Source organism: Buceros rhinoceros, unplaced genomic scaffold, assembly GCF_000710305.1.
Source record: "Buceros rhinoceros silvestris isolate BGI_N320 unplaced genomic scaffold, ASM71030v1 scaffold28117, whole genome shotgun sequence".
NCBI classification, from domain to species: Eukaryota; Metazoa; Chordata; class Aves; order Bucerotiformes; family Bucerotidae; genus Buceros; species Buceros rhinoceros.
The window spans coordinates 1-19,444 of NW_010423518.1; the positions used below are offsets into that span (position 1 = coordinate 1).

General features: G+C 37.1%; 1 protein-coding gene across 1 annotated transcript in view; it reads left to right on the forward strand.

Annotated features, from left to right (window-relative positions):
• Positions 1-130: 130 nt before the first annotated feature.
• Positions 131-19,444, forward strand: part of VPS13C (vacuolar protein sorting 13 homolog C (S. cerevisiae)) — a gene marked incomplete at its 5' end in the record, with an annotated part of 56,068 nt that continues 36,754 nt past the window's right edge. The window contains 21 exons of the mRNA XM_010140437.1: positions 131-191; positions 530-639; positions 944-1,111; positions 1,929-2,233; positions 2,534-2,681; positions 3,445-3,553; positions 3,973-4,106; positions 6,091-6,247; positions 6,986-7,065; positions 7,876-7,935; positions 9,068-9,233; positions 10,192-10,308; positions 10,821-10,924; positions 11,383-11,550; positions 11,980-12,284; positions 12,663-12,807; positions 13,894-14,050; positions 14,986-15,116; positions 16,167-16,336; positions 16,896-17,134; positions 18,600-18,829. Coding sequence (XP_010138739.1) covers positions 131-191; positions 530-639; positions 944-1,111; positions 1,929-2,233; positions 2,534-2,681; positions 3,445-3,553; positions 3,973-4,106; positions 6,091-6,247; positions 6,986-7,065; positions 7,876-7,935; positions 9,068-9,233; positions 10,192-10,308; positions 10,821-10,924; positions 11,383-11,550; positions 11,980-12,284; positions 12,663-12,807; positions 13,894-14,050; positions 14,986-15,116; positions 16,167-16,336; positions 16,896-17,134; positions 18,600-18,829 — 3,264 coding nt within the window. The remainder of the gene's footprint in view (positions 192-529; positions 640-943; positions 1,112-1,928; positions 2,234-2,533; positions 2,682-3,444; positions 3,554-3,972; positions 4,107-6,090; positions 6,248-6,985; positions 7,066-7,875; positions 7,936-9,067; positions 9,234-10,191; positions 10,309-10,820; positions 10,925-11,382; positions 11,551-11,979; positions 12,285-12,662; positions 12,808-13,893; positions 14,051-14,985; positions 15,117-16,166; positions 16,337-16,895; positions 17,135-18,599; positions 18,830-19,444) is intronic.

The following is a 19,444-nucleotide window of genomic DNA, read 5'->3' on the forward strand; positions in this document are numbered from 1 at the left end:
TATTATTTAAGTATTTTATTATTTATTAGAAGTTTTTCTATTTTGTTTTGTTCAAAGCTGTAGTATTATCACATTCTCGAAGCTTAATAACAGACAATGTACCGTATATGGACTTCAGTTTAAACTCTAGACAGTGTACTTAGCTCTGTGTCTGATAAAATGCAAAAAGTCTCACTTTGCGGAGCTTACAGTGATTTTTGGAGAAGTTAGGGTAGTTGGGGAATTGCTTCTAATAATTCTGATTTGGATACAAGGAGACTGAAATGCCTTGGGTCGAATAGAGCTCTTCTGTTTCAAGTCCTTTGAGCAAAGGGTGTGGTAACTGAGTTTGGAAAGAGAGAAGAGAATCAAGTGTGTTTAGGGACTTGTGTGGTTTTGTTTTGTTTTTTTTTAATTTTTGTTGAATTAACAAAATGGTTTGTTGCAAAGTATAATTTCTGTAACTTTTTTTACCTCCCTCACTGGTGTCATGTGTTCCCGCGCTGAAAATGAGTGTTATTTCTGTCATGCAATACTACTGCTTCTCTCTTCACAGGTCTTGACTCTTCTCTTCTCCTTCAGCCAAGTCACACTGTATTCTTTGCCCGACTTAAAGACATAGTTGTCACGGATGTTGATTCAAGGACCATTCATAAAAAAGTACTGAACTACAAAATTTTAATTTTTACTTGATCCTTGTTTAGTTTTGTGAAATGTGAAATATAATACATATTCTTATTCCACTCTTTAAAAAATATTTCATCTGTCATGAATACCTCTTTGCAAATAAGATACGTGGTAAAGCATAGTTTTCATTTTAGAAGAATGGATGTCCAAAAAGATTAAAAAAAAAAGTGAGAAATCGAACTTCTGCATCTTATAGGCTGACAATATATTTAGTTCTTTGTGTTAAGTACCTTTTTAGAAGCTGCCAGTGGCTCACAGGCACTGTTTCTCTCTCTAGGCTGTGTCTATAGTAGGAGATGAAGTTTTTAGTTTCAATCTGACACTAGATCCATGTGCTACTGAGGGAGAAGCCTACACTGACATGTCAAAAGTGGATGGTGCTGTATGTTTGAAAGTGGGCTGTATTCAAATAGTATACCTTCACAAATTTCTCATGTCTCTTCTGGTAAGTCTTTTCCTTGGCATGTTTCTGCCCTGTTCTCAGATTAGTTGTCCTTGTTTGTGTCCTCAGTACAAGTGGTAACTTAAGTTTCTGAAGGAGAAAGGACAGACTTAATTTTTTCATGTGTACTATTAAAAACTTTTGATAAGTGAGCTTGAAATGGTTTGAATTTCAAAAAACTTAACACAGTGCAAGTGGGTCACTTCCCACCCTCTGCTTCGGAAATACCTTGAAAGCTTGGTGCTATTAAGGTATTTTGAGGATTTGAATTCACTGCCCTCTCCACCCTGGCAAAAAAAAAATGAGTTCATCACAAACATATCTGAGCTAATACGAAAGGCAAAACTTTCTGTCAGGCTGGATGCTATGAGGACTGCAAATTAATCACTGCAAGTATTTGTACCTTTGTCGAGTATCCTGCTGTGGGCTTTTTCAGTGAAGCTCTGGTGGATTTTCTGTCATTCAGTACTAGCTTTAATAGGAATTAGTGTTCACTGGGAGCAAAGAGGAGCTCTAAAATAATAATAAATAATAACAATAAAATAATAATTAGCTCTAAAAGCTAATGAGGGAAAGGAATCTTCTAGCTAATGAAGGAAATTACAGATGGGTTTAAAGCGAGTAGATTGTATTGATTAGTACGTTTTTGATGCTCTGTGAGAGGCCATGACAGAAAGCACGCAGTTTTCTTTCCCCAGGGAATATTTACACAGTAGGTGGCATAACTGGTGAGCAATGTTGGTTGTGATGTTGTAAAATAGAGTAATTTAGATTAAAAAAACTGCTTACAGACGTTTCTCTTTCCAACCTCTTATTCTAGACCTTCTTGAACAACTTCCAGACAGCTAAGGAGACACTGAGTGCTGCTACAGTCCAAGCTGCAGAAAAGGCTGCTACTAGCGTGAAGGATCTGGCTCAAAGGAGTTTCCGACTTGCAATGGACATTAACTTGAAAGCACCAGTTATAGTCATTCCTCAGTCCTCAGTTTCCCCCAGTGCTATAGTAATAGATCTTGGCTTGATTAAGGTTCAGAACCAGTTTAGCTTGGTGTCTCCAGAAGGTAGTTCGCTCCCTCCAGTCATTGACAAAATGGATGTACAGCTGACGAAGCTGAAACTGTCTAGGTAAAGTGCACTTTACTAAGTAATGGCTTAGCTAATTGGTAATATTAGTACTCTATAGTATATTAATCTACTTTTTCTTAGAAACCATAGTTGGCGACAGTGCCAAATATTTAGTGTTAAAATACTTTAAGGGCAAATAAATCAGTAGTAAAACGAGATACTGTTCTGCTCAGGAAGTCATTTAAGCCTAAAGAGGTACCACATCTGAGATTTTAAGATGTTACTTAGAAGTTAAGTCATATGTTACATCTTTGAACTTGCCCACCATGTTTTCTTTTTGTTTACCCCTTTTGTTTTAAGGACCAGTATGGAGACAGGTTTGTCACATCCAGACATTCAGATCCTTCACCCTATTAATTTAAGCCTTTCTGTGAAACGAAATCTATCTGCAGCTTGGTTTCACAAATTACCAGTGTTGGAGATCGTGGGCTATCTGGATACAATGAATGTAAGTCTTGAGAAAAGAAGGTGATGAGAAACTTGTGATAATAATTAATGTAAGACTAACCTCTATGGTATTTCTGGACACAAAGCTGCAACAAGCTGCACATTTACAGTAGCTGTAGAGTGAGTTTCAGGGAGGTCAACAGGTGAATGTAGACATTTGAAAGTATCGTATAAACCATCTGAACTGCTGTGTACACTTAAACTGAGAGGAAAAAAAAGAGAAAACCAAAAGAAATGTCAAGGAGTCATATTCATTCCCTGCCATAAGACAGGACTTAAATCAGATATTTTTGTGACCAGTTTTCTGAGCAAGTTTTGTTTGAGTGCTTTCCACCCCCCCCCACCCCCACCCCGAGAGAAATTTAAATTTACACAAATATTTGCCTTAGTTAAATCCAGCTTCATAACTTTCTATCTCCCTTGAATGACCTCAAGATAGTTATTTTTTTGTGGCATTTTATATCCCATGAAAGAAAATACCAGGTACATCTTGGGTTGAGCTGGAATCAAAATATCATGAAGTAGCATGTCATTTACAGGAAAGTACAAAAAGCGTAGATACCCTAAGTAAAGACTGCGGTAGCTTTAGAAGTCATAACCTTCTTCAGTCTCCTAATGCTTTAACAATAAGGGATGCTGCTGACAAAATACATGTAAATAAGTACTCTTCTTGCTAGGAAACATTGCTTTGCTTTGCTAACTAAGCAAATTAAGCTTAAAGAAAAATGTGGTTTTCCTGTGACCTGTGGTCTGCAATTTTGTAGGTTGTGTTAAGTCAAGAGGATTTGAATGTCTTTCTGAAAGTGTTGACAGAAAACCTTGGTGAAGCAGAAGAAAAACAAACTCCTGCAAAACCAGAACTGCAAAAGGAAGGTCAGAAATGGAATTTATTTGTTATGAATATGAAGTGTGTTAGCTTTCGGGAGTAATGAGAAGCATTTATTATCTGGAAAGCAAGCTTAGATCTTAGAGTAGGATGTGTAGGTTTTCAAGGAGGGTGTTCATACTTTTAAAAAAGTGGAAAGATTACAAGGCAAAATTTGGTAATCATTTTAGCTAAATTGTTACAGAACTAGCAAGGTATTGAGATGTCAGAGTCATCTTGTTGCCAGAATTGTTTCTGTTGTTTCTGTTTCCTTTGCTCTGAAGTTAAAGGCTCTGCTTGTGGAAATGTTGCTAGCTTATCTTAGGTGAATGTAAGCGGTCTAAATGAATAAAAGAATTGGATATGCTTCTTGAACTAAACAAACGGTGGCAATTTCAAAACTTCAGTAATTTACTGAATGCTTCAGGTAAAACCAAAGAAATGGAGAAACCGGTTTTGATGCAGGATAAGAGTGTTTCTGAAGGAATGCTGTCTGACAAGAAAAAAAGAACATTAAGTGAAGATGTAGTCAATATGCTACTTAATTTTGAAATCAAAGAGGTATGTATCCATCTCTAAAGTTTGTTACTGAATCTAGTACTTGTCTGTTTCTTAGAAATAGTGGGTTATAAAGTCCATCCTAACTGTTTAAAGAACACGGTACTTACCAACAAAAACAAAACAACAACAAAAACCACCAAACCTCCAGAAACCAGATTCTTCAGCTGTTTCCTTAGCTGCTTTCTTTTGCTTATATTATGCAAGACCGTATTCATATAATCCTTAACAGACACAATACATCTTAACAGGGAAAATCAGACTTAGTTAGATGTTCCACACTCAGCCAGCTTTAATCCTTCATAACGCTGCATGTGATTCTTTTAGGAACAAATCAGTTGAAGCAGTTAAGCTAAAATAGTAATTTTCCCTTAGAGATGTATGTCTGGAGGTTAGGTTATAGGTGAAGTACTAGGAAAATGCACCAACAATCAGTTAATAAAAATAACTATACATAAGAAATCCTCCAAGCACGTTTTTTCTCTGAAGGTGTTTTGGGATAATGTGAAGAGCTCAGCATGGCTTTCATTTTTTTCCAAGAGTCAGACCAAATGGCTTAGGTGTGTGAGTTACTTTAACTGCAGGGTGGGTTTTGGGGGGTTTTGTGTGTGTTTCTTGCTTCATTAAATCTCTGTGGATGTTTTTGTGCAGCACAAAATCTGATTTCCTAGTCTATTAGACAGGAAAAATCCACCTTCAAACCCAAAACTATTGTATTGCTGAATGAGAGTTGCATGCAAAGACTAGAAACTTCCTCCTATCCCCAGCCACCAGGGAAACATACTCTGTGATTGATATGACATACTGAGGGTGTTAGAAATAGTTGTCCCACAGCTGAAATGTAGACAGGTGGCAAGTTGATGCCATCCCAGTTTTGGGTTTTCTCTGCTTGTGCAGAACTACAGTTGCAATTGCCTGATGAGGTACCTGTCAGCAGACGGCACATAGTTATCCAGCGCGAATCACTAGCAGCTTTGGCAGCTTCTAACTTTCAGATTTGCTGTCTTGGCTGTGAAGAACTTTTTAATGGTAGGACTGAGGCCTGTTACAAGCTAGCCTGTAGTGCTTCGTGTTGTCTTGTGGAATATATCGTACGAACGATTTTACACATGCTTTATGTGGAAAGTTTTACTAAGGTAGCATCCACATTGTGGAGTGCGTATGTTGGGCGATGAATGATCAAATGCTGATCTGTTAGTGTACAAAGAGTATGACCCACAGTGATGCAGAGAAAATATTGACAGACTTGAATTCTTGAAATTCCTTGTGTGGTAAATTGTTAGGATGAAGCACTATTTTTAGTTCCCAAGAGTGGAAGGTAATTGCTTCATGAAATAATTGTGTTGAAATTAACATTCTTTATTAATAAACTGTATCTAGTTCTTCTACTTCAATTTTCAGCTCCATTTAGAAACACAGGTTTTTCTTATTTTCAATGTCCTAATCAGTGTGATGCTTTAAATCTTCTATAAATGAAGAATTGTAGTGTTGAAACTTTTCTATGTTCTTAATTATTATTTGCATAGTATCAAATAGTCAAATATTGATTCACATTGCAATTTGTTCTCTACTGCCCTTCCTTCCAGACCAGTATGATTTGTAGTAACTGGTTTCTCCATATTCAGTTTCTCTATGTAGCACTGTGTAGTGTCTGATTTCAAAACAAAAGCCTGACCAGAGAAGGTAAAGAAGTACTGCTGGACCAACAGAACTAAATTCTAGAGAAATTAATAGACTCCAGACTTTTAATTTGTGGTTGAAGGAGTTGAGAAGTGATTAGTTGCTTGGCCAGGAGGAATAGAGGAGAGAAGGGGTAAAAAATCTTTAACAAACTAGTGTGGTAGGTTCTCTTTGTAACAAGACAAAGAGTCTAGATTAATATTGCTTTTGAATCTTAGCTGAAGAGATAATGCCATTATAACTTCAAGCCATAATATCTGGGTAGCTTTACTGAAATAGTGAACTTATTTCCCTTTCCATATTGAAGGTTGTAATAACCTTGGTGAAGCAGGTTCAGAAGGAGAGGCACCCATTACATATTCTAACTGTGCTACAGCTTGGAACTGAAACCAAAATTAGAAATCATGAATTGACTGCAGCAGCATATTTGAAAAATATTGCTATGAGATGCATTGAAATAAATGGTAAGTTTTCTGGAAATCCGGTACGCAGTCAATACAGTGTGTGCAATCTGATTTTGTAGCAAGAGCAGATAAAATAATAATAATAGTGAGTGGAGGGTAAGGGAGGGGGGAAGGGGGTTACATGCCATATTCACTTAGTGATGCTGTCCTGTGTAATTTAGATTAAATTAAGGTTTGACCCGATACCAAGTATTACTCCTGTTGCTAGAGTTAGCTTGAGTTAATTTGTTTGGGTTATTTGTCTACTTTCAGTAGGAATGGTCATTCCTGCGAAGTATTCTTGCTGTTCGGAGTGTTTTGATGAGCTTCTGAAACTGTACCTTAAGGCCAGTAATGGCAGCGCTGGAAAATCCATGTGCTTCCTTGGTCAAGGAACAGTTCAAAGTGATATTGAAGTAATATCTGAAATAGCCATGATTTCAAAGGAAGAAAGAATGGTTTTGAATATAAAACTGCAAAATTAATTATAGGAATGCAAATATCTTTCCAATTTTGAGTCTTCTTTCAGGACCAAAGTAAGTTAATTTTGAGTAGTTCAATGAATGTTTAGTGAATGCAGCATTTCACAAGTTAACGCATCAACTGCAGCTTCTTAGTGTGAAGAGATACTTACTTTTACTATTTCAGCAAGAGTAGTCTATAATTAGTAGATAATGGAGAATTAGCATGGAGGCATTCCATAGGTGGAGTAAAGCTTGTGAGTGGAAATACTTCACAGTTCTGTTTCTTTATTTGCAGATTCAAAAGGAGATCCTCTTTACATTATTAATTCTTCAAGTGAGACAGATGAACATCTTCTGAAAATGGAATACATTAAGGTTTCGATACCTTTTAACTAAGATTGTATGGGGAGTAAACTAAGGCTTCCCTACTTAGCCTGGGTTACGGTTTTTTTGCTTGTTTTAAAACCTGTAGGATTTTTAACTAAAACTTCTCAAGGTCTTCTCCCAAATACCTGTTTTTCAACTTGCTTTTCAACTTGCTAAGTCAACACAATTACTGAAATCACTGGTGAAGCCAAATGTTTGTATGTGTAGTTCTAGGTGAACAGTACAGTTTGGTGCCTTTGTCAAACATAATAGGTGAGACGGTCTTTGCCTATGAGATAGGTGGTTCCCTGCAGGTGGTAAAACTAGTGTTTAAGGAGTGCTATGATGGTAGCAAGAGTTCTTGGCCTTTCATTTAAAAAAGTGTCCTTCAAAACCTGCATGAATACTTGGGAATCTGATAGCTTGTAGAACCAATGTAGAACTCTTTCCTATAACAACATAGTTTTTATAGAGAAAGACAAGTTGATTTGTTCTGACAAAGAACTAAGTATAAATTGATCTAGTTTAAATAGGTCCTAGGTAAGAGAGGATTTTGTAACTGGCCAGTTGAACTTCCACAAAATACGTGCTCTAAAATGTCACTGAGCAGAGCATTGAGTGCACCCTAATTCTGGTTGTCTTGATCATGTGCTTTATTTAGAGAACTTGTTTCTGCAGGCTTCACCACTTTCCTTTGTTTACTTTTGTACTGGGAATAATACTTGTGTGCGTGAGTGATAAATTCAGTTAATGAATTTAATAAATTTTGTTCATTTAATAGAGACTGACTGTGTATTTGCGCTTTTTTCCTTCCTTTAGGCTGATGCTGATGGACCAGATTTTGTTACTACTTACAGAAGCACCAAGCAAAAAATTGATGTAAGTAGTAGATGTACTTAATTTTTTAAGTTACTCAAATAGTAACAGCTATGTGAACTTCTCAGTTGCCCACTTTCTCTTTTCTCATTGAGGGTGGAAAAAAAAACCAACCTCAAACCAAAATCCTGACTCTCTCGTCATTAAAGCTTACTGTGTTATATTTAACTACTTCAAAGAGAAATTCAGGAGAAAAAAATTTTTTACAGTAGTATATAGTGTATTAATTTTTCTAAAAAGAAGTTGTACATTTTTAGATAGTTAAAGTTGATAAGGGCATATTTCTAACTGATATCAGTAGGATGCGTATTATTTCTGGAGTGATGCACGTAGCAGCCTGTGAAACAAAGGCCTTGTGTTTCAGAGCATGAACGTTCATAACAGTGAAATTGAGATGTGCGGTGAAATGTCAGACAAGCATTCTCAGAGGTCTTGTGTTAACCAGGCCTTTTTTTACTTCTGCAAGCAGCTATTCATATGTAGTTTTCCATGGCTTCAGTGACTTCAGAAGCAAGCAGGTCACTTAGGTTTTAAAACGTTTTCTTTAAAGTCGTGGTGGTGGGTGGAGCTTGCTTCTTGACAGCCATATGTGCAATTTGAAGAAGCTGGACTACTTTAGAGTCGAGAAAGCTGACATTCCTTAATGTGTTAGTAAAAGCAGCATTTACCAAGAGTTGCCATGGGCTAAGAAAAGTTGGCAAGCTGATGCCAGGTTTCACTAAGTAATACTGGCTGGAGTAGTTGATACTCGCAAACTTCTGTAAATTTTGGATCTTGTTTGTATCGTGCCTACACACGCATTTCTCTACACATGGTTCTGAAGGTGTCAGCTGAAGCACTCAATAGTCCATGGTGAAATGCAGCAGAACTTAGAGAGGTTACTGAAAAAGCATAACCATATGAACCATAGATTTTGAGATTGGCACAGTTCCTCTGTAGCTGTGTTATGCTTCCCTTCCCTCATCTGTCCTGGAGCTCTAGTGGTCGTGTTAAATTTAAGGAGATTAGGAAAGTGAGATACTTGTGAAACTGAGCAAGACACTTTTTACTCCATTCTGTGACAGTTACTCTGAGTTGTTATGCAATAAAGGGCTACTAAATGACATGTTACTTTGTCTCCTTGCTGTTGTTCTAGGTAATCTTTTCGTGTTTGGATATAGTCCTTCACACCGAGGCTTTGCTTTCCATCATGAGTTTCCTCACATTCAGCGTTCCATCAGGTGGTCTTCCCAGTACCGATAAAGCATCAGACCACAAGCCTCAAATGAAAGAACAAGAAAAAGGAAGTACTCTTCGACCAGGTAATGTGGTACTAGAAAGGCCGTACATTTGTTACTTAACAGCACCTAGCCTTTGCTTTCAAAGGGTACCATTTTAGGTGACAGCAGTCTATTTGCTGGAAAAACAAGGTATTAAAACCAGATACTCTTGCTGTTGCTTAATTTTAGAAAGTTTCCTTAATACATTTTTTTCCTAGGTAGTGGTCTGACTTCTATTATAAAAGTCAAATAAATGGTGCTGTAGTCAAACCAAAGTACTGAAGCCTTCCCAAAGCATCAGTGTCACAACTTTGTTGCTTTCCAGCCTGAAGGCTCTGAACAGTCTTTCCATTGCTGAAAATAAACACTCCTGAGCCCTGGGGAAGCAAAGAGAAGTTATGAACTGAAGGCTGTTGTGCTTTTTCTAATTAGCTTCTGTAACCTTGAAATAGTCTGAGTTTTTGTATGAAAACCCTTTAAGAATATTTTGTTGGGTCCTGTGGGGTTAATTCTTGTGTTTATAGTGTTGCTTGGGAAACTAAAGGCTTTCTAATCCTGAATCTGTTTGGATTGAGTTTACAGTGGCTGGCCATCACATTTTGTGTTCTGCAGACAACTTCAATTTTGTTGTAGAAACTTTTTTCACCGAATATGCCTAAATTGGCCTTGCTACGCTATCAGAAAGGAACATTTCTCATGTGAGCTAGTGTTTCAAATATTTAAATGTACACTGTATTTAGCATACTGTTCCATAAAAACTAGATATTAACGAGAAGAAAAAGCATCATCTTGATTGCTGTGTTAGTCAGTGACTTTTTTTGTGCCAGAAGAAAACTGTGGACTTATTTCACATCTTAACTAATAATTAGCAGTGACTTTGAGGGAGTAACAGCAGGTTGCTTTTTGAATAGCTCATATGTGCGTAAGACAATCTAACATTTGTTTTGAAAAAATTGACTTACAGTGAAGTTCTTTTATGTCTCTTGTGTTTCCTATTTAGTGCCTGGTAATGCAGCCCATGATGATATCTGTGAGTTAAAACTCACTGCAAAGCTAAATGCATTCAATATTACAGTATGTGATCAGTCCTGTGGAATTGCAGACATTAGAATACAAGGTAAGGGGGTTTTATTTAAGTATTAAATTAGTTGGTTGGAGCAAGAAATAGGTTAATCCCTTCCAATCACTCACCACTTCTGAAAGGCTAGTGCATGCACTGTTGGTATCTCTGTAACATGTTTGAATATATTTTGATTGTATGATACGACTGCAGTTAATAGCCAAAATGGTTTTGAGGGAAGAAAATGTTTGTCTCTGAATAAAGCAATTCATTTATAAGTGGAGTAAAGTTAGAAGAAATGAAGGGTCTATGTTGTCAGTAACACAAACTTCCATTTTTTAATAACTAGATCCTAGATAGCATTGGTAATTTTTACTCTAGTCAATTTATGTTGGCAAATTTGTCATGTGTAGTACGGTCGCAACTTCTGGCATTGGTTGTTACATAGTGGAATGCTGGATTCTAAGCTATTCTTTATATTTAGTAATAAATAATGCTTTTTTTAAAAAAAATTCCTTAGCAATTTGTTGAAGAGCATTTATTATCTTCTTCCTTTTGTCTCAAATCAGGAATGGATGCATCTGTAGCTATGAAACCTAAAAAGACTAAAGTGTTCTCCAGACTTGAGGACATTGTAATTACAAATGTTGATCCAAAAACAATCCATAAAAAGGTAACGTGTTGTGCAGATAGAGAACTAGCCCTTTTTGTTTGTTTACTAAGTTATTTAATGACAGCACTGTGGTCAATTTGCTGTGTTCTATAAAACTAAATGTGGTGTGCCAAGGGTTAAGCAAAATTTCCTTGGTTAATTTCCTTTATCTCAGGAAGTAAAACGTGCTTCTGTTTGATATTTAATTCTTTTGAATCAGGTTTGCATTGATGTATTTAATTCTGAGTAGCATGAGTTACATATAAGTTGGACTATAGATAACGAAGTGAGAAGAGACATACTGTAAAATAGCTGATCCAATTGCCTTTTGTGCCTAGCATATACATGTCCAGTTATTGATCCTAAATTTCAGTTGATCTTTTGGTGGAAATGTTTCTTGTTTGAAAACTTAAGCAGTAATTCTGTCACAGGTTCTATCACTGACTGGGAGTACTAACTAGATGGACTTAATCTTCTAGGCTGTCTCCATAGTGGGAGATGAAGTGTTTAGATTTCACGTGTCACTTTATCCAGATGCTACTGCAGGGGAAGCCTACACTGATATGTCAAGGGTGGATGGTAAAATGTCTCTGAAAGTGGGCTGCATCCAAATAATTTACCTACATAAATTCTTTATGTCTCTCTTGGTAAGACATCATTACTTTCAGTTATTTTCTTGACATTAAAAATTGTTTTAATATAAATAAAATTTAATGTCTTCTTTGTGACTGGTACCTGGTGGTGAGCTGGTGTACAAGCATGCAGAAGTATTTTGCTGGGAAGTGTCACTTAAGTTGCACTGCATTGTAGAAAAATGGCAAATGAGCGTGACAAAACAAGTAGTGAATTGTGCTGATAGTTTTAACAGTATCCTAAAAATTGAATAGGTAAACAATGATAGCTTGTGCATGATTTTAACCTTTTCCTCTTTTGAAACTTGCATAGTTGAATTAGAAGTTACATATTTCTGCCACAGCTTTACTATTTTTCTTAAATTTAGATTTGCCAGGCTTTCCTTTTTTGTGAGGCTTTTTTGCTCTCATTCAACTCTTTCTTTTTTCACTACCTATCAACAGAACTTCCTAAACAGTTTCCAAACGGCACAAGCAGCCCTGACTGCAGTCACTGTCCAGGCAGCAGAAATGGCTGCTTCCAGCATGAAAGACTTTGCTAAAAAGAGCTTCCGCCTCTTAATGGATGTCAACCTGAAAGCTCCAGTTATAGTCGTTCCTGAGTCTGCAACTTCACATAATGCTTTGGTAGCTGATCTTGGCTTAATCAGAGTTCAGAATGAATTCAGGCTGGTGTCTTCAGATGAATCTTCTCTTCCTCCAGTCATTGACAACATGGATGTGCAGCTAACTCATTTGAAATTATCAAGGTACACATGCAGTTTTCTTCAGAGTTGAGAAGTATTCATAAAGAAAATGGCTTTGTGTTCCATATGCAGCATTGTTCTATTATTTAAAGATGATAGGTGATGGAAACATGCTAAAGCCAAACAAAAAATCCAACACAAAACTAAGTTTAGAAGTGCTTTTAGGATAGGCAACCATGTCCACAATCTCTAAAACCTGTTAGGAAGACAGCAATGATAGGACAGTGACCGAATTCATCTTCAGCGCATACCTGGGCATAAGTGCCTTATTCTTAATTTAAAGATAAGTATACCTGTAATTCCTCTAGGTTAATATGATATTATTTGGGATTCTGCAACTACTTAATATTTTTCTCTGCTGCTTCCACTGTCATTTTGTAGGTGCATTATGTCCACGGATTCTCAACCAGATTCTGAAATTCTCTGTCCTGTAAGTTTGACTTTACTGGTCCAGAGAAATTTAGCAGCAGCTTGGTATCATGGAACCCCAACAATTGGTATCAAAGGAGACCTGAAACCAATGCAGGTAATGTCATGGCAAGTCAGAGCTACGTCAAAAATGATATTTATTGTCAGAATTGTGCTAAGCCTAGTTAAAGAGCTTGTAAATTGATTGCAATTTTTATTCTTTAAGAACATTAAATGACTTCCAGCTTGAGTGTCCAGTTTTGATACCATGTAATGAATAGTTCTGGGGTAGCTGCACACAACTAGAATAAAATCTTTTTTTATTTTTCTGTTGGAGCTATCCTTTGACTCAACAGTCAGTAAAGTCATTGAGGTTATCTGCTGAGTTAGCATTTAAAATCTAGATTTAAGATTTTAAATTGTTTTATCTGTAATATTCATGTCATTGGAGTGTTTAGTAGATTTATTGTAAACTAAAAGGATAGATGTCGATCTCTAATACATAACAGTTCGAAATTATAGTTGATAACTTTGCAGAGGTGGCGCTCAGCTTTTTTTCTGATGTTAACCATATGAATTTAAGTGGGTAAAAGTGAACTAGGGGGCCTTTTGATTGTTCATTTCATTCCTCTATCTCTGCTGTGGCCAAATGTAACACTGGTGAGGCATGGAGGACTAAGATAGTGAAAAGGAGTACCAAAAAATCCCCAAAATGTAGAAAAAATATTTTAACACTATATATTCTGGGGTAAGTGACTGGGATTTGTCACTTATTACTGCTTATTTTTTTCATGATCATGTTATGTTATAATTGGATTCAAATTTGTTAACTGTTTGAAGGCCTAATGAATGACATTTGCTTTGGTGTATACAAAGTAAATCTTGGCTTTAGTGTTCCCCGGTTGAGTTTCTGGATCACTGAATTGTTAAGAAGTGGTTATGATCATCAGTCACACAGATTTTTAGCAGGTGAAGAACCTTTTCAAGACTTTAAAGTGTTTAAGATGCAGAGTGTTAGTTCTTTTTGTAACTCCTGTGCATAACAAGTAACAAGTTATATTTTAGGTGGCTTTGGCCAGGATAATTCTGACTAGACGGCTTGTTTATGGTGGAAGCAGTATGTTGTTTCTTATCAACATTTGCATGCTCTGTTGGAAAGATATACTGTCACCAAAAATGAAGTTGTGGATTTATCACTTTACAGATTGCACTCAGTGAAGGTGATCTAACCGTTATCATGAAAATTTTGCTTGAAAACCTTGGTGGGGCTTCTACCCAGCCAAATACTGTGCAAGAGAACATTGAAGATACGCAGATCCTTAAAAAAGGGAAAGTTCCAAATGAACCTGATTTCTGTGAGGGTACGTTCAATTCAAAAGTGGATATGCTCAGGTGGAGGGCTGTTTGTAGATTCAAACATCGTATTTATCTGAAGCACTTAAATATTTGTGTGTAAATAAATTATTTTTCTTAATTTTTGCACGTGTTGTGTACATGAAAAGTTAAAATAAGAATGTATGCACATACATGGAGTCAGAGCTGTTGATGGTGAAATGTTTTTGTCGTGTGTCTTTCGCCATCTTTTGTAGGATGGTGTTCTTCAGACTATATTGATGGTTTAAAAAAGAAAAAAGCCAAAATAAGTACCCCAGAATATTAATGCACAATTATAACAGTTGAGGATTGGTATTCAAGTATTGTGTTAATGTAAACAATGTATGGCTCTGGATGAAATATTATTAAGACTTTGCCAAAATACCCTTTTTTTTTTTCTCAAAAACATAGTACTCTCAATGTAAAAAAAAAAAAAAAATTGTGAAAAAAATTTTTTAAACTTTTCCAAAAATCCCCTTTTTTTTTTCTCAAAAACATAGTACTCTCAATGTAAAAAAAAAAAAAAAATTGTTGTTCAGCCAGTAGTTGAATCACTATACTGTGGGAAGAAACTGGAAGGAAGAATAGTGCAAACTCCTTGAGCAGTCTTGGTACTTTCTGTAGTTCTTCATTAAAGCAAACGGCATTTTTTTAAGGTTCTCAAACAACTCTGTGCTAGGTAAATCTAGCATGGATTGAATAGAATAAAGGCATGATGAATCAATAGAAGTACAAATTGTTCTGAGTAGTCTTCCACATTTAGAGTTTTTCGTCTTTTTGTTGCTTTCTGATTTTAATTAAAGAAAAAAACCTCCGAACAAAAGAAACAAAATCCCCCAAACAACAAAGACCCAAGCCCAGAAAACCACCCCCAAGCCCCATGTTCTAAATAAGAAATAAAATATTTTCTTTTCACTGACAGGTCCTCCTCTTGCTTTTGGACAAAAAAGTGTTTCTCCCATTCAGTCTTCTGTGGAATGTTATACAACGCTTAAATTTGACTTTAATTTTGAGTCACTTTCAGTAACTCTCTACAACAGTGGTACCAGTCAGGTTTGTGACAAAGCTTTTACCGTACAGGTGGGGTGGGGAACTTAGGCTTCTCAAATGAACAGAACTCCAGGTAGTAAAACAAAATGTCTTGTTGGTTGTGTTGGCTTCATAATGTGTATGGAGCTTATGCCATTAATCCTGGAACTTGGAGGTTTTAAGACAATGGCCTTAGTTTCAAGGACATAATCACACTGCTAAAAATCATGCCATAAAAAAAGTATTAAACCGACCAACCAAACGTACCCACCATTTGATTTGGGCTTTCAAGACTTGATTCCAGTTATCCAAAATAAAAATGAAAATTGGAAAAGCAGGAATTGCTAGCCTAGATGATTCTAGTTCTATGCCTGATGCCTATATAGTCAGTAAGCAGATCCAAGATGTACGTGGCCCCTGCTTGCCTCTTATATATCCCTGAGCATGAGCAGTAATGAACACCCTTCCTGTGCTGAAAACAGAAGAGGAGGTGGTGTGATGTTGCCTTGCTTTTATGACTTAATATGCTTTGTCTAGATGTGAAGGTGCTTGCTTGGTAAGACTTGGTATAGTGAACATGTGGCAGCTTTGCATTTATAATACTTATAACACAGGAATTTGTGGTGCTTTTTGTATGAGGGGTGTATAATTTTAGTAAGTTCTTGTGAAGTGAGCATCATGGGGAAGAAAGACACTGTAGTGGGGGTTTTATTTTAATTTCTTCCTCATTTCCTTTCTGCATAATGCTGAGGTCCCGGCTGTAAATGAGTTAGTGTGATGGAAACAAAGGGATCCTCTGGTAGAAAGTTCAGAGTTCAGGTAGATTATCCTTTGGTCACATGTTCTGAACAACTGCTAGAAATGTGGTGAAAAAACAGTTTTACAACTCAACTTGTTTTTTCTGTTTTCTCAGTTAGTTTCTTGGACTAATTTGTGTGATTGAAGGACTGATGACAGCAACAAGCTAATCAGATCCTTCAGTTTGTGGATCAAAAAGCATGTGGCTAGCAGCAAGGGAAATGTGCTTATTATTTCGTTCTGTGATAACTAGTCCTACTATTTCTGATTTTGTAGAAGTCCCTGCTTTTGGTGCATAGTGACAAATTACGCCTTGGTGAATTCCAACTGCGTCTAATGGCGTCATCTGGGAAGATGTTTTCAGATGGCTCAATGGATATTAACGTTAAACTCAAGGCATGTACTCTGGATGATCTCAGAGAAGGAATTCAGAATGTGACTGCAAGGTGAGTGAGTGCATCAGAAGTGAGAAGACTCCATGCAAGTTGTGTGGAAGACTGTTTCCTTGTTCTGCACTTTGCTTCACGTAGGACTGATAAAACTTGGTAGCGCTGCCAGTTGTTCCTTGTCATACTGTGCACTAAAGCAATTAATGATGTAATTTTAATAATGTTAAGCAAGTTTCTTCTTCTATAGGTTGATTTCCCAGGTTATCCAAAACAAAAAGAGATACCTGGGAGGCTTGAGGATTAGAGTAAACTGTAGAACAGCTGAGCAGAGAGCAGCCAGTCTCAGCCAGAGAGGTCTATGCACTGGAACTTCGGTCTGATTGTAACACGCTGCAAACATAGTCCAAAACTGCAGCCACAAATTTTAAATTGAAATTACTCTTCTGTTAGAGACGTCTATAGCCTCTTATTTCTGGAGGAAACACTGATTGCTTTTCTTGCAGTCCTTATTTATAAATGGCACAGGGACAAAAACTGACACTACTTACGCATCCTTGTTTTTCTAGATCTATGTGTTATGATGTTTGAAATATTTCTTTTTAAACTTGTTTTCCAGAATGATAGACAAGAAAGATGACACAAGTGACAGTTCTATGATGGATATAAGCTACAAGCAGGATAAAAATGGAACTGAAGTCATTGCTGTCCTTGACAAACTGTACATATGTGCCAGTATGGAGTTTTTGTTGACAGTAGCAGATTTTTTCATTAACTCAGTGCCAAAATCCTCAACTGAAAGATCTGCACAGTTCCAATTAAAGCATGTTGCTCCTGGAAAATCCAAGCCAGAAACAGGTCTGTAAAACTGATTTCCACCCCCACTCCCTTCCTTTACAGATTTCATACTGAAAAAAAAATCGTGCAGAAGTTTTCAGGATGCCATCTTGCTATCAGACCTAAGTGAGTTCATTCTTCACACTGTGTAAATTGAACACTGATAGTGTAGATTGTTGTAAGCAGTAGTGGTTCTAAAACTGCCACGTTAAGTAGTGGAGTCATGTTCTCCAGCAGAGCTAAATATTCAAAATTATGCAAAACAAAATTTTTACCCTTGTAATTTTGCAAAGAGGGCATTCTTAGGGTAAAGAGCGTCATGTAGATAGTAGCTGAGGAAGTAAAACCCCCAACTTTTTAAAGATGAGTGGCAAAGAAAGTCTTACTCTTACTTCTGCAAATTGTGTATTTTGAAATGGTAGGTTGTTATTTCAGTGCAGTTACGGAAAACTGTTTTTGAAAAACAGCTTTCCTTCTCTTGCTTGAAGACTATAGGAAAAGCACAATGAAACATGGTCAAGAAAACCACTTCTGAGGGGGTTTTTTGTTTGGTTTTAAGTGATGGCTAGGCTTGCCTGAGTTGTGGCCAGTCCTCATCTGTGGGTTGTGTTGTCTAGCTGGTTCCCAACAGCCCTCCCATTCCTTTGGGGAACTTGACAGAGTGCTAGGCGTGAGTCTTGGGTTTTATGAAGCCCTAGTGATGCCAGCAGTTCACTTCCTCTCCTCTTTCCTTGTTGGAGATACGCACAAGTGCTGTGAGCAAGGAATGGTACACGCTCCAGAAGAAAGCTGCTTGCAGGTGCTGCTCAGGACTACCCAGATGTGTTGCTGGCTGGGATCCATGGTGCCTGGCTTTCTTTGCTTTTCCTGTAGTGCACCAAGCCTCAACTTGGCACCTATTCCATTGTGCAGGTGTGATATTCCGGTACTTCTAGAGAGTGTTGGCATGAGTAACCCATATAACGAGTCCCTAGTGCGCACCTGCCTATCCTTCAGAACTAAAGTGACTTGATCCATTGCTAGGTTGGAGAGTCTTGATTTAACTGAGATATATATAATACAGTTATCTCCTTCTGTTTGAAGACTGAGTGGATATTCAGACAAGAAATTGTACATTGTTAATTTAGTTTCAGTTAGTAAGTCTTCTCTCTAAAGAAGTTACTTCAGGTGTTAAGCCAGAAGAAAACTAGTTCCAGCTGGGCTTTGTAGAGCCAGGGTGACTGCAGTGTATAGAACTAATACTGTTCTTTTACAGTATCGAAACAGTTTCTTCAAAACAAAACTTCTGATGAGTTTGTTACTGATTTCTGAACACTGTGTTGTGATATTGTTTCAGCAAAGTATTCCTGTAGAAACCGACACATTATTTGTTGAATTCGTACCTCTAAAATTATGTAGCTATTTTAATACTTCGTTTAAGTATTATCTACATAATAATGTTTTCAAACCTTTTATATTCAAGGTTTTTTTAAACTTATTTTCACAGAAATATCTGTACGACCAAATATGACAGTAAAGGCTGTGATCATGGATCCAGAAATCGTGTTTGTTGCTAATTTGACCAATGCTGATGCCCCTGCCTTAAAAGTTTCCTTCCAATGTGACTTCTCCCTGACATCTGGAAAGTTTGCTCAAAGGATGACCGCTCAAGTAAAGGACTTCAAAGTGTTGGCCTGTGCCTTTCTCAAAGAAAAACAAGACAAGAGTGTTACTACGGTAAGAAAACTTGTTTTTCATAATGAAAAAAGTAACGAGAACCATTAGCAGGCCTGTCCTTTAGTTGGCGTATCCATAGCACTCAGAAGAATTCAGTTTTCATATAACTGATTGTTACGAAGACAGGAAGGGACTGTACATCCATGATATGCCATTTAAAGCTGAACCTTTTATCAGTACATGCAAGACTTGCATCGCACAGAGCCCTGTCTAAAACTGGGTAGTGCATTTGTCAATTAAATTGAAGTTTCTCGGTAAAGAAATTATATGAAGGCTTTTTAAGACTGAGAGTACCCCTCTGCAACTTTGTTTACTGCCTGTCAGTTTACCTGTTGCAGCAGAGCATGCTGATCAGTGTGTCGTCTGGAACTTCATCTGCTCATTCCTGGCAGGGAGCATTGAGCCACAAAGGTGGCCTGGGCAGTTCCTCTCACACATGGTATCTTTCCTTATGCATGTAGCTTTCTTAAGGATTCCATCAGTCTACCTGTGGCTTGGCTTTTTGTTTTGTCTCTCTTTTAAGCCTTATGTCATCAGCTTTTGTTTCACTAACTTATAACCTTCCCGTACCAAATTGTTCTTGTGCAAATTTGGATGCTGGAATGAAGCTGTGGA